The 12,845-nt window shown below is 43.9% G+C and overlaps 1 protein-coding gene across 1 annotated transcript in view; it reads left to right on the top strand.

Moving 5' to 3' along the window:
* The window catches only part of gli2a (GLI family zinc finger 2a), an 84,957-nt gene extending 72,724 nt beyond the window's left edge, over nt 1–12,233 (top strand). The window contains exons 8-14 of the mRNA XM_054614946.1: nt 1,330–1,440; nt 1,911–2,051; nt 4,201–4,350; nt 5,849–6,013; nt 6,277–6,558; nt 7,696–8,062; nt 8,225–12,233. Coding sequence (XP_054470921.1) covers nt 1,330–1,440; nt 1,911–2,051; nt 4,201–4,350; nt 5,849–6,013; nt 6,277–6,558; nt 7,696–8,062; nt 8,225–10,521 — 3,513 coding nt within the window. The 3' untranslated portion in view covers nt 10,522–12,233. The remainder of the gene's footprint in view (nt 1–1,329; nt 1,441–1,910; nt 2,052–4,200; nt 4,351–5,848; nt 6,014–6,276; nt 6,559–7,695; nt 8,063–8,224) is intronic.
* Nucleotides 12,234–12,845: the final 612 nt, after the last annotated feature.

Below are 12,845 nucleotides of genomic sequence, written 5' to 3'. Positions count from 1 at the left end.
TCTACCTCATGTGCCACAGCCGGTCAAAATGTCAAAATGTTTGCACTTGCTTGAACTGTATTTTATGCAGCCTAAATTTGCAAGTAGTCATGAATGAAGTATTTTCTGTAAATTGTCTCAAGTCAGAAATATGCAAAAGGCTCCCTCCCAGTGCCATCTGTCTTCCTTCCTACTGTCTCCCGGTCTCTTTATCAGCCCTCTGTAAACACCAGCGTAACGTAATGTAAACTTCCCTCTCAGTGAATCTCTCCGCCTCGCGCTGCTATCAGCGGCCTCCAGCTCTGTGTCAGCACGGTGTCTACTGAGTGTCCGAGAGTGTATGTTTGCACCTTGTTGGGTACTCTTACACACACACACACACACACACACACACACACACACACACACACACACACACACACACACACACACACACACACAGACAAACAGTTACCCCCCATTCACACACATTCAAAACACACATTTGGCTCTGTTTCAGCAGTGATCAGAACCATATTTCCCTCTTGGTTTTCAGCCAACGGAATGAATCATGGTGGCCCCCGAAATGCCGAACTGCACTGTGGCGTCTGGGTGGGATTAGTAGACCCCCCTCTTTATATTGGACCCCCTCCAATGAACCTTAATATACACACACACGCACGGTCATTCATCAGATGCCTTTACGTTTGATATCTTTCCTTTCTTTTCCTCTCCATTAGAGCTTTAACAGGCCTTGTGTTTTGTCGTCTTAGAATCCGTTGGCAGATCAAAGCCCCCCCCCCCCCCCCCCATCTCCCCTACAATCCCAGACCCTGCCGCCTTCCCCCTCTCTACTGAGGGCAATAACTCCTCTTTTTTCATATTTCCTTGTGGCTTTGGCGATCATAAAGCAGTCTAAACTGTTTAGTCTCGGCGGCGGGTCCCAGTCTGACTTATGGGCCACTGTGACTGGCGCAACAAGGACTCCACACATCTCTTTGCAGCGGACTAGCGAGCCCCAAAATTTATTTGCGTGGTATCTCCTATATTGTGTTATCTGATTCCCATCTGCCCCTGGTGACTGTATGGAGTCTGTAGATTTAATGAAGTGAATGGATGGTCAAATGAATAGGAGAATCAGCAGCAGGGCTAATGGATGCATTGAAAAGAAGTTGCAAAGTGTCAGAATTAATCAAATGATTCACTGATAGATTATGAATGAGTGAGTTGCTGCGTCAGTGATTGGTTGTTTTTTTGGTTTCCTTCAATTTAAATGCATGAATTACAAAAGGAACATGGTTAAAAACTGCTTCAAATGACAGTAAAAAAAACAATCTTGTTCCTCTTCCCCTCCCTCAATGTGTCCTTCAGAATGCCAGTGGAGACCCAGCAGTGAGTAGCACAGTCAACCCATTGACCACCAAGAGGTCAAAGGTTAAGACGGAGTCGGAGGGTCCGCTGCCCATCTCACCATCCTCTCAGGTAGGAGAATCAAACAATAGTGGTAAAGAATGTTCAAATCCAAAAGCAAATGCATCTTAAGTATATATTTTTCTGATTGCACATTCCATTGGAGAATTTACTTCATGACCTTGATATGCATAGATTTTTTTGGGCACCTTAGCTATCTCTATCACAGCTTCAGCCACTTACAGTGGAAAATGAGTTGCCACTTTAACTGCAGTTGCAAATTTATCTCTTATTGATTATAAGCAGTGAATAAGAATGCAGCTTTAATCAATGACAAAAGGTGTTGTCACACATTGAGAACAGGCAACAACTCATTAGGATTAAGTGCAGATAAGATAAGAGAAATGCAAAACAGTTGACTACAGATTTATTTAAAAGCTGTACTCTGTGTATTCATCTTTTTATTTTAGTCATTTATACATGTTACTGGATGCACACATCTTAGCTGTTTGTTCTGACAAAGTGCTGTCCGCTTTCTCCAGGACCACTGTGGGGGGATCTTGGACCTAAGTGAGGATCTGGATAAAGACGAGTGCAAACAGGAGCCTGAGGCCATATACGAGACCAACTGCCACTGGGAGGGCTGTACCAAGGAGTATGACACCCAGGACCAACTTGTTCATGTGAGTGGTTTGAATGGCAGATTCACTTGCCATGTTTTATCACGGCCCATACAGCGTACAGCCTTGGACTCAACACAGGAAATTCCACTGTGAAAACACGAACCGTCCAATGCCAAGTCTTTCATCTTGCCACTCTGGGTGTTGTCATCTGCAATATTAGTTTCCATAGTGAAAGTGAACCAAACTGTGCCATCAGAAACAACTCTTTTTCTTTGTGTAAAAAGTGAAAAGTTCAGACAACTCTCCTGCTCCTAATTAAGTCCATGCTGCTGGAGCCCGGTCAGAAAGCTGTTCAGTAACCGATCTCTTCCTGTTGGGTTGACACGCGCACCGTTAATGAGCCTGCCCAGCTCTCGCCACATTCAAGCCCAAGCCGTGCAGCTGTGCCCCCACGTCCAACCCGCAACCCCTCAGCCCCACGACCCCTAACCCCTAACCTCTAACTCCCAGCAACACCCCATCCCTCCGGACCCTACCCCTGAAGCCCAGAGGGCCAGCCATAAATCCATCGTCATGCCAGAAGCTCTGGAGTTAAGGAACCTCTTTTTCCAGTCCCGTAAGAGTGGTGGCCATGTGTCAGGTTCACAGACACGCAGACGGATGGGAAGTTTGTGAGGGACGTGTTGCCATGGGCAGCTGCATGTCAGGACCAGAGTTACCTTTAAGAACTTTTGCCCCAACTCCAGATCCCAAGCCACATACTCTGTGAGAGCTGGCCAGGATTAGTGAGTAGGCTAGCAGAGGATCGCTGGTTTGATCTTGGACAATGTGAGGCCAACACATTTTTAAATCCTCACAGGACCATGTTTTTTTTTAAGGTCTCTGCTGTCTATCAACTTTAAAATAAAAAAAGTCCAGGTTTGGAATAGCCATTTTTTCAGCAAAAACTCCTTACAGCATCTCCCTAAGCACAACCAGGGTTACACACAAGGTTAATATCAGCAACAACAAAAAAACACAGACACACCTGCGGGTTTTTTCTGGCTTCTGCTTAACCAAAGTAATCCTGTATCAAGAGCCCCTAAATGGTGGATTCACAGCAGTGTGTAACCTGAAAATAGACACCTCGGCTCGTTTCCATTTCTCCTCCTTCACCCAAAATAGATCTCAGCAGAATCGACAACCGCTGAGCTTCTGCGCTGGTGGAGAAGTGGCCACATAAGTGGAGCGTTGTGGGCCTGGATGTCCTCAGGAAATGAAGTGGTTCTTCTGGGTGTGTGGATATTTGCGTGTGGTGCATTGGATGAGGTTTTTTTAAGTGTGTCTGTTCAGAACCGTGTGTGTATGTGTGTAACAGGGGTTTGTCTGCAAACTAAGTCTTTTGAGTTTGATAAAAAATAAAATTGTCGTGTCTGAGGGCATAATTAAGATAACTGTGAAGGTAAGCTGGTTCTTTAGCATGTCGACACATTGTAGGAGGAGTAACTGACTGCCTCATTTTCCAGCAGTGCAAATTATTCATTTTAAAAGGACAAAAAAAAAGTTGTGTAATGTTGCAGTGTAAAAAAAGAGAATTCCCTGAGATTTATAATAAGGTTTGCAATGTAATTTGTCTGGGACGACTTCACTAGCTCATACAAAAATTTTAAGTTTAAGCAATGCACAGGAAACTTTGTATGTTCCTCACTGACTTCCTGATCCATTAAAAGAAAGGAGAATGGAAGATAAACAAGTCGCTTACCCTCTTCCTGATCACTGTTACTGGGGTCTGAGGAAGATCCTCACACACACACACACACACACACACACACACACACACACACACACACACACACATCCACACACACACACAAACAAAGCCTGAAAAAACAAAACAAGCTTTTATAGTTTTTGTTTCCTGTTGACAGATGCATAATAACTGTCAGCCATAATGGATGGCATCGTAACCCACAATGTGTGTGTGTGTGTGTGTGTGTGTGTTGTGTGTGTGAGAGAGAGAGAGAGAGCGAGAGAGAGAGGATGCACAAACGCATAGACACGTGAAAGAGCGAGACTCTACTGGTGGGAAAAAGACATGAATTTGCTGACTCGTTTTAATTAATACACACTTACACACACTTGGGGTCCTGTCACCATTTTGACTACTTATCTCACCGTCTGTATCACAGGCGTTTGTGATGATTTACTTGAATTCAAATTGTCTCCTCAGCACATCAACAACGACCACATCCACGGCGAGAAGAAGGAGTTTGTGTGCCGCTGGGAGGAGTGTTCACGGGAGCAGAAGCCCTTCAAGGCTCAGTATATGCTGGTGGTCCACATGAGGCGTCACACGGGGGAGAAGCCGCATAAGTGCACAGTAAGAGCTCGTTTCCCTGCAAAACGCCGTGGTGATATGTTATAAACTAGCTGGTTAACTTACTGATCATCTGACTCACATACTGACTGACTCACTGACCGGCTGCTGCATTTAAAGAATTGCTTTTACTTTGAAATTGGGGTACATAAAAAAAGAACTGTGAATCTCAAAGCAGAAGAGGCCACGATATCCTGACTTTCAGTCAAAAGCACTGGATTCTACATTTCCCATAATGCAACCTACGCATCTTTTGTTAGAACCTCACCACATATATTTCCATGTCTTTAAAATCCCACACCCCCAATTTATAATGCAGGCTTTTTTTCTCTGAGCCCAAGCTGACATACCTTGATGACATCACAATGACATCATCAGGGATATTTTGTTAGACTTGACAAAACTCTTTCAATAGACATTATACAACTGTACAACTGTTATTGACCAAGTCTGCAAGACCCTCCTGACAAGTTGTGTGTGGTTGTTATGTTAATATGATTTTTTTTTTTTTAATTATGTTCCAGCAATATGATTTTGATATATGGCTTTTTGTGACTGTTTTAATAAATGCTGGGTCATTAAAGACCTGAGGTATGCAGGATGGTTTGGAAAAACACCCATGAATTTAAGGGTTAACAGTCGATTAAACCGGTTGACCAACCACTGGAACAAGAACTTGTATTTTACTAACTCACTAGCAGCTCTACAGTCTCCATACTTCAACCCTTCACTTTGCCCAAGAACATGTTCATGTGATTTTCTTTGTGCTTAGAATCAGTGATATTTTCCAAATCATGAGGGTTTTATTGAAGCCTTCATTTGCTGTGTGAAGATCAAATCGAGGGCATGTTTGCTCGGCTTCAAAGCTTGCTCTTGTGAATGCATTAAAACAGATGACTTGTGAAGGAGAGAGTGAAGAAAGCTGATTGACAGCGTGGGCGTGTAATTAAAATCTGAAGACAAGCAGGGGGCCGCGGGTTCTTATTAAGACCAGGCCGTGTATTCTCTGCACAAATCCCACGTGCATCTTCTCCCAACACTCTAACTCCCCTTTAGTCCTGTGTTTTAACGGAGAAACTTCAGACTTTTATATCCAGTTTTTGAGCTAGTCTAGTTTGATTCTCTTTTAATTTCAGAGCCAATTACGTTCACAATGACTGCTCAGAAGGAATACCAAATTATAGCTTGTACAGCACAAGTGAACACAAAGGCTAAACACAGACTCCTCTTTGTCTCAACAAAGCACACCAGACAAAGAGCTCTACCGCACCTCACACTCAGTTTAGATATTTCGCATAATAGCCCTTTTTACCAAACTGCAGCACTGCTTTGCTTTTGTGTGGCATGTCCAAGTAGACGGGCACGAGTCCAAGAGTAGATTACATTTGAAAACTGAAAAACACAGGTTTTATTTTTTTTATCCAGTCAGCTGCAGACAATACAGCAGAGCACTCAGGCATTCCGTCTCACTGTCTGTCTGTCTATATTAATCTCTCTGCAGTTTGAGGGCTGTGCGAAGGCTTACTCTCGCCTGGAGAACCTCAAGACCCACCTCAGGTCTCACACCGGGGAGAAGCCGTATGTGTGTGAACATGAGGGCTGCAACAAGGCCTTCTCCAACGCCTCAGACCGGGCCAAGCACCAGAACCGCACACACTCCAATGAGGTATGTTCACGCTCGCTCATCTATCAGCTGACTTACTCAGCAGGATTTAATGCATTTGACCCACAGTCTGCTTAGTGTTTAGTGCAGTGCCAATAATGCAAAACTAGGGATTGCCATCAGGAAACCCCAAAAATATAAAATATTGATTCTGCATTCTTGTTTTGTTTTTTTATTTCTCAAAGGAGAACACAGATATGTATGTTGTAAGAGACCAAATGGAAATTGAATTTAATTTCAGTTGGACTTTTAATCCCCTTTGGCAGAAACCATATGTGTGTAAGATTGCGGGCTGTACCAAGCGCTACACGGACCCCAGCTCTCTCAGGAAGCATGTTAAGACAGTACACGGACCCGACGCACACGTTACCAAGAAACAACGAAGCGACGCACCTCCGAGACCGCAGCCACCAAAAGGCAACGGGGAGAACGAGGCCAATTCCAAGATCGGTGTGAGAGGCGCGGATGGCAAGACTGAGGCCAACAGCACGTCTAGAGGAGTGGAAGACTGCTTACAAGTCAAATCTATCAAGACCGAGAACTCTATGGTGGGTCCCAAAAAAAAAATCATCACACACAAATCTCTTTTTGAGTTCGTTAAATATTGGTGTGCAGGAAATTTATTTGATTGACTGCATTGTGACCACTTTGTGCACACCAATTGATCAGTGTCACCAGTTTATATAACAGGACCATATAATTGCTTGCATTTGTATGTTTAGGACAGAATTATTTTCCTGTTTTCCACTTCCACCTACTGACATTGCTCTGAGGTTAAATGGTTACTGCTGGTACTTGCCTGCATCCTTCCTAACTCACCTCTGGTTGTTGCTTGAACTTGCCTCTCTCAAGTTAACCTTTCTAATGGACAGACTTCACTGAGGTGAGCACTCAAACTGTCTCTCTTTCTGATCGCAACTCAGCATGGGAAGATGTGTTAATGTTTTGTGCTACATCGATGCATCCTTACATGATGTAAAATGTTGTTTTTGCATGATTATCCATTTTCACAAATATTAAACATGCTCCTATGTATATGCGATGCCCATATATGCATGTATGGAGACACACACATTGCCATAAAACTTTATTTTTGTCCACAAGAATACTGGCCGTAGCCTCTGTGGTCGACCAATGATGAAAGTCCTTGTCGCATTAATATGCAGAGGCTGGGACTGTTTTAGCTTGTGTGTTGAACAAATAGTGCCAGCATCAAGCTGTGATCAAGACTTGAGTTCATTTTCGACCAGTTTGAATTACTGTCACTGCTGGATTCTTGCTCACAGAACTCATCTATTATCCACTTGTTTTTCTTGTTGTAAATAAATCAAATTCATCTATGATTAATGAGATTATGGAACTATAGACCTACATTAGTTATTAAGACACCATTACAATCAGAATTTCTTAAATGTGGTAATTATTTAATATTGAAGAATACATAATGGAGTTCTCGGGACTTGGCATGTCACAATAGCTTTTATTGTTTCACTTTCTTTTTTTCAATTTCCCTTTGTTTCACCATTTTTTTGTAAATAGAAAATCTTTATCAGTGTTAAGTTTGGCAAATTATTACTTATTAACTAGTTGAAAATTGAACAATGTAGCTCTGTCATTTAAAATAAAGCTCCAATTGTTTGATTTGTCCCACTTACATCAAATTCCTCCGTACCGTCCTCCACCAGATGTATCAGTCCAGTCCTGGTGGCCACTCGTCATGTAGCAGTGAGCCGTCGCCTCTCAGCAGTGCCAACAACAACGACAGTGGAGTAGAGATGGCCTTGCACAGCGGGGGCAGCTTCGGGGACCTCAGCACACAGGACGATTGCCCCATGGTTGACTCCACTGTTACCGCTGGGGGACAGCAGGCTGGGATGGGGCTTCAGTTCAGGAAAGCTGTGGGTCATGTTGGCGCGGTCACTATCAAGCTGGAGAACATCAAGAAGGAAAGGCTGAAGACAGTGAGGGACTCCTGCCCCTGGGTCAACTCTGCGCCACAGCCACCGCCGTGCCAACGCAACAGCATGAAGCTGCCTCCCATACCTGCAGTCGGTAAGTGTGGGTTGAGGAAATCTGTTTGCTGTATTATTTTAAGTCGTCACAGTCATGATGAGGATCCAAGAAGGCTGAATTGCATTATGTCTACATGGATAGTGAGTCCAATAGCGATTGTAAATAATTATAAATATAAACAATTTGCTTTGTATCTGCCAGGTTCCCTGCTGGAGAGCTCCAACATTATCAGTAACTTAAGCGGTCCGTACCATGGCCAACGCATGGGTGACCTGTCTTCATGCGAAATAACACTGCTGAACCAGCTGAATGAACGCCGTGACAGCACCACCAGCACCATCAGCTCAGCTTACACCATGAGTCGGCGCTCCTCCGGTATTTCACCCTGCTACTCCAGCCGCCGCTCCAGTGAGGCGTCCCAGTTTGGTACTAACCGCCACAACAATATCAGTTCGGCTGACTCCTATGACCCGATCTCCACTGATCTGTCTCGCCGCTCCAGCGAGGCTAGCCAGTGTGGAGGTGGGGGTGTCAGTGGAGGAGGTGGAGGAGGTCTCCCCAGCGTCCTCAGTCTGACACCAGCGCAACATTATAGACTAAAGGCAAAATATGCTGCTGCCATTGGTGGAGCTCCACCTACTCCTCTCCCCAATTTGGATCGAATGAGCCTGAGGACCCGAATGGCACTCTACAGTGACTCCCAGGAAGGCATGTCGCACCCATTTCATCAGCCAACCTCTGGAACTTTGCCTCGGCGGTGCAGTGATTTAGGATATGGCACACGGAGCATGATGCCCCATGAGGTACCCACCAACCTTCCACGTCGTGCCAGTGATCCAGTGCGTCGTCCCACACTGGACCCTCTGTCCTTTCCAAGGGTTCAGCGCTATAACAGCATGAACAGCATGAACCCCATGAATGGTCCTTCAGCTGAACGCCACCAGGCACTGGCTATGCAGGGCTATACTCGCTCTGATGGCAGCCTGCAACGCTACCCGTTTGCCCCCAGACCACCCAGCATTTCTGAGAATGTAGCCATGGAAAACATGGCAGTGGATGGTATGATGATTGGGGGGGAGCAGAGTGGAGAGGATGACATGGTGCTTCCAGATGATGTGGTGCATTACCTTAGGTCCCAGAATTCTGGCCCTTTAAGTCACAACTTGGGGCAAGTGGACTACCATTCCAACAATCAGACTAAGAGCTATCAGGCAGTCATGGCCCCACCAGCATCATTTCATGCTCAGAGAAGGATGGCCATGACGGATGCCACTATGACTCAGTCTGGTCAGGACATGCAATCCTGCTTGATGGGTCCCGGTGTCTCCCATCAGCCCTTCTCAGAACCATCGGGCAATATGAACAAGAATAACATGCCGGTGCAATGGAACGAGGTGAGCTCAGGCACTGTGGACACTACAAACAAGCTCTCCAAACAACAACAGAATCCTCTGAGAGGGAACCTAGCTGTTGCTCAGCAGAGGAACAATTTTGGTTCCTTCCAGGGTCAAGGTCAGGGCCTGGGCAGCAATCAGCAGGTAGTGCCTATGAGTCAAAATATGTCTATGCAGGGGTATGCGAACCACAACAGCCAGAGGCTGATAATCTCCCACCAGCAGCATCAGCAACAGAGGCAATGCAACAGTGCAAACTTAACTGAGCAAATGAGTCCTCAGCAAGGGTTTGGTCAAGAGGCAATCCCAAATTCTATATCTGGGAGCATTAGCTTGAGACCTAGCCGGAACAATATGGCAGTTCCAGAACTGCAAAGTTGCAGAGCAAGGACACAGGCTGATGGGTATTCTCATGTGAACCAAGTGGATCAGCAGCACAATAACAGTGTTGTCTCTCAGCAGCACAATATCCATAATGGAGGCAGAGGAATGTTGCAACCCAGGCCTCCCATAGAGCCCAAGTCTATTGCCAGACAACAGACTGGGTCTAGCATGATGCCACCAAGCCGAATACCCAAATCATCTGATTTGAACCCCAGTTATGGTACTGACACATCAGAGGCGAGCCCAAAGAGGCCCAGTGGCTCAGCAGCCCACAACAGCAACTCTGCTGTGCTCTACTCGGGTCAGATTCATATGTTTGAGCCATCTTCAGTCAGCTTTGACGCCCCCATGTCCCCCAGTGCTAGTCAGGCTCCGGCCAGCAACACTATTGCTGCAGCAAACATGGCCTCACCAGGTGTCAACCACGTCTCCAGCAGTACTGTGGATTCTTCCACTAGCGGATCCGGGGCCACGGACCATGCCCAGATTGACTTTGACACCATGCTAGATGATGGGGACCACTCCAGCCTTATGTCTGGCACCCTGAGTCCTGGCCTCCTGCAGAGCCTCTCCCAGAGTTCCTCACGTCTCACCACCCCACGCAACTCTGTCACCCTTGCGTCTGTACCGGCAGGGATTGGCAACATGGCCATCGGTGACATGAACTCTATGCTCACAGCCTTGGCTGAAGAAAGCAAGTTCCTCAACATGATAAGCTGAGAGCAATCAACCTCATCAACCATCCAGTCTTAACTCTTTCTACATCAGGAATATATGGACTACACAAAGCACTGATTGAATAATGCAATACTGGCTATTACATACAATTCTTTTTTCTTCATTGTCCATAATAATATGTTGATCTTGTAATATTTGCTTCAGATTATAATATGTTACTTAGAAAAATAATAGTAAGTATAGCTAGGCATTAGAACAATTTCTATCATTATAAGCCATACATTTTACCTACAAATATATGGGTATATATAGATGCATCTACAAACAATTGCCATTCAGTATTTGCTGGTGTAATAGCCCTTTACAAAGTGGTGCACTTAAAGCAGTTCACATCAACATCTGAGTATGACATGAAAACAGAGTTACCAGGAAATGGACATGTAAATAACAGATGATATTTTCTCATGAAGACTTTAATGTGTATAGATTATACTGTATGGTACTTGCTTTAAGGTATGCTATAGACTTGTGATGTTTAAACTAGGGCTGTCAAAGGTAAAGTATCATATGGACTCTTACTATATATTCATAAAAGATAACGAATCATTTTTAACTAGATTTTTTTAATTACATCAGTTACATTGTCTTTTTTTTGCTTTGTGCTAAACAAGTGGATTGCAAAAGAATATTCTCACAATACTGATTAATAGTTTGTTACAATATGTGAGATAAGTGAAGACATTGCAGTGGTAACGTGACATAGTGTAAAATATTTTTTATGCAGGTTAATTATCACAGACCTACAGTTAATAAAGCTTTTCACTTCACCACCATACATGCAGGTACTTAAAACTCGTAGGTAAATGAACAGTCAGCCCCCATACAGAAAATATGCATGTAGAAATTGATCCATAAATACATGTATTTATGCACTTAATTCAATCTTGCAGCACAACAAATAAGCAGAGAAGTGCCATTTCAGTGACCTGTCTTGTGCAAAACCTGCCTTTGTTTTGCTGAGTGTCAATTACACATACATTTTGGAATAAAGGTTGTGTGCATTTCTGAGCAAATTTTGCTTTCATTAAACATTTTAAATGACATTTTATGAAAATCAATAAGCAAGTTATACCCTTCAACCAGGAAGTTAGGACTATTTGTGATTCACAAAAATAAGCATTTGACAGCCCTAGTTTGAACACTTGGTTGTACAACGTTATGATCCACAGATATTAAGTGTTTTTTGATCATGGTCTGAGCTCTTGGGGATAGCACTGTAAAATCAGATTTCCTTCTTTGCCCTCTGGATCAGAGCCATTAACTCTCCGTGGTCCCATCTCACAAGGGTAAGTGATTGAACAGGACAAGGATATGCCTCTGTGTTAGTCTATCAGGGCATATGAACCCCTGTGTCTGAGGAGTATTCTCTAAAAGAATATACAAGTACCTCTGTGTGTACTCAGTAGTGATCCGATCCTAATTAACACATTCATAGCACCCCCCTTCGCTGCACCACATAGTTCCCCTGGGCTCTGGATGAACTGCAGAGAGTCCAGGAAGGGACACAGACTTTGATATGAAATCCTGTTTCGGACAGGATTGGCCAACTCGCCCTGCAAATTCCTCAGTTTTATTATGTTTGCTGAATTTCTAAGTAGCCTTTGAAATGTTTGTGTGTCTGCTACCATTCACTATGCTCTGTGTGTGTGGGTTTGTGTGAGTGCGTGTGTGTATATAGCTTTTGTACATTTCAAATAAACTATCTCCTTTTTTCTGTTTAAATCCGTGTTGTGTCTTCTTTCATATAGCACAGTCTGTGGTCCCTGGAGGCCTCATAGAAGTAGGGCCGGTGTGAAATCACAGGTGGCATGTTCTCAGAGCACTGTTGAGTACAGCTGTAAGGGCAAACACCAGTATGCTCACTGTAGCCATATGTATGAAGGGTGCACACATAAAGAGGAGTCTCAGCTCCAGATTTCAATAAAATCAATCACCAGATATTAATGAAACAGCCTTGATTTGAATATAGGCAAATCTAACGTAATTTTTTTTTTTTGTTGCACAAACCATGTATGTAATAATAAAAAATATTATTTGTCATACTCTAGCACTTTCAACAGGTGACTAGTAATTGTGGCTTATGTGTGATCAATAAGTTAATTGTTGGTTTGGCATGGTCACTAAACATCTTTAAATCTGCAGTAACTGGCCTCTTGGGGGCGTGGCAACAAGCTGCTCATATAACATTGACATATAACCTTTTACATTTAAATGGCAAACTTGTTATTATTAACATGTCCAGCATAATGTAATTCCAATATTCTCTCTCTTTTAGCTCGTTTTTTAGTTTTCAACCAACTCCTGAG

The sequence above is a fragment of the Anoplopoma fimbria genome, chromosome 16, assembly GCF_027596085.1.
Source record: "Anoplopoma fimbria isolate UVic2021 breed Golden Eagle Sablefish chromosome 16, Afim_UVic_2022, whole genome shotgun sequence".
NCBI classification, from domain to species: Eukaryota; Metazoa; Chordata; class Actinopteri; order Perciformes; family Anoplopomatidae; genus Anoplopoma; species Anoplopoma fimbria.
This window is presented reverse-complemented; position numbering and strand designations above follow the sequence as displayed.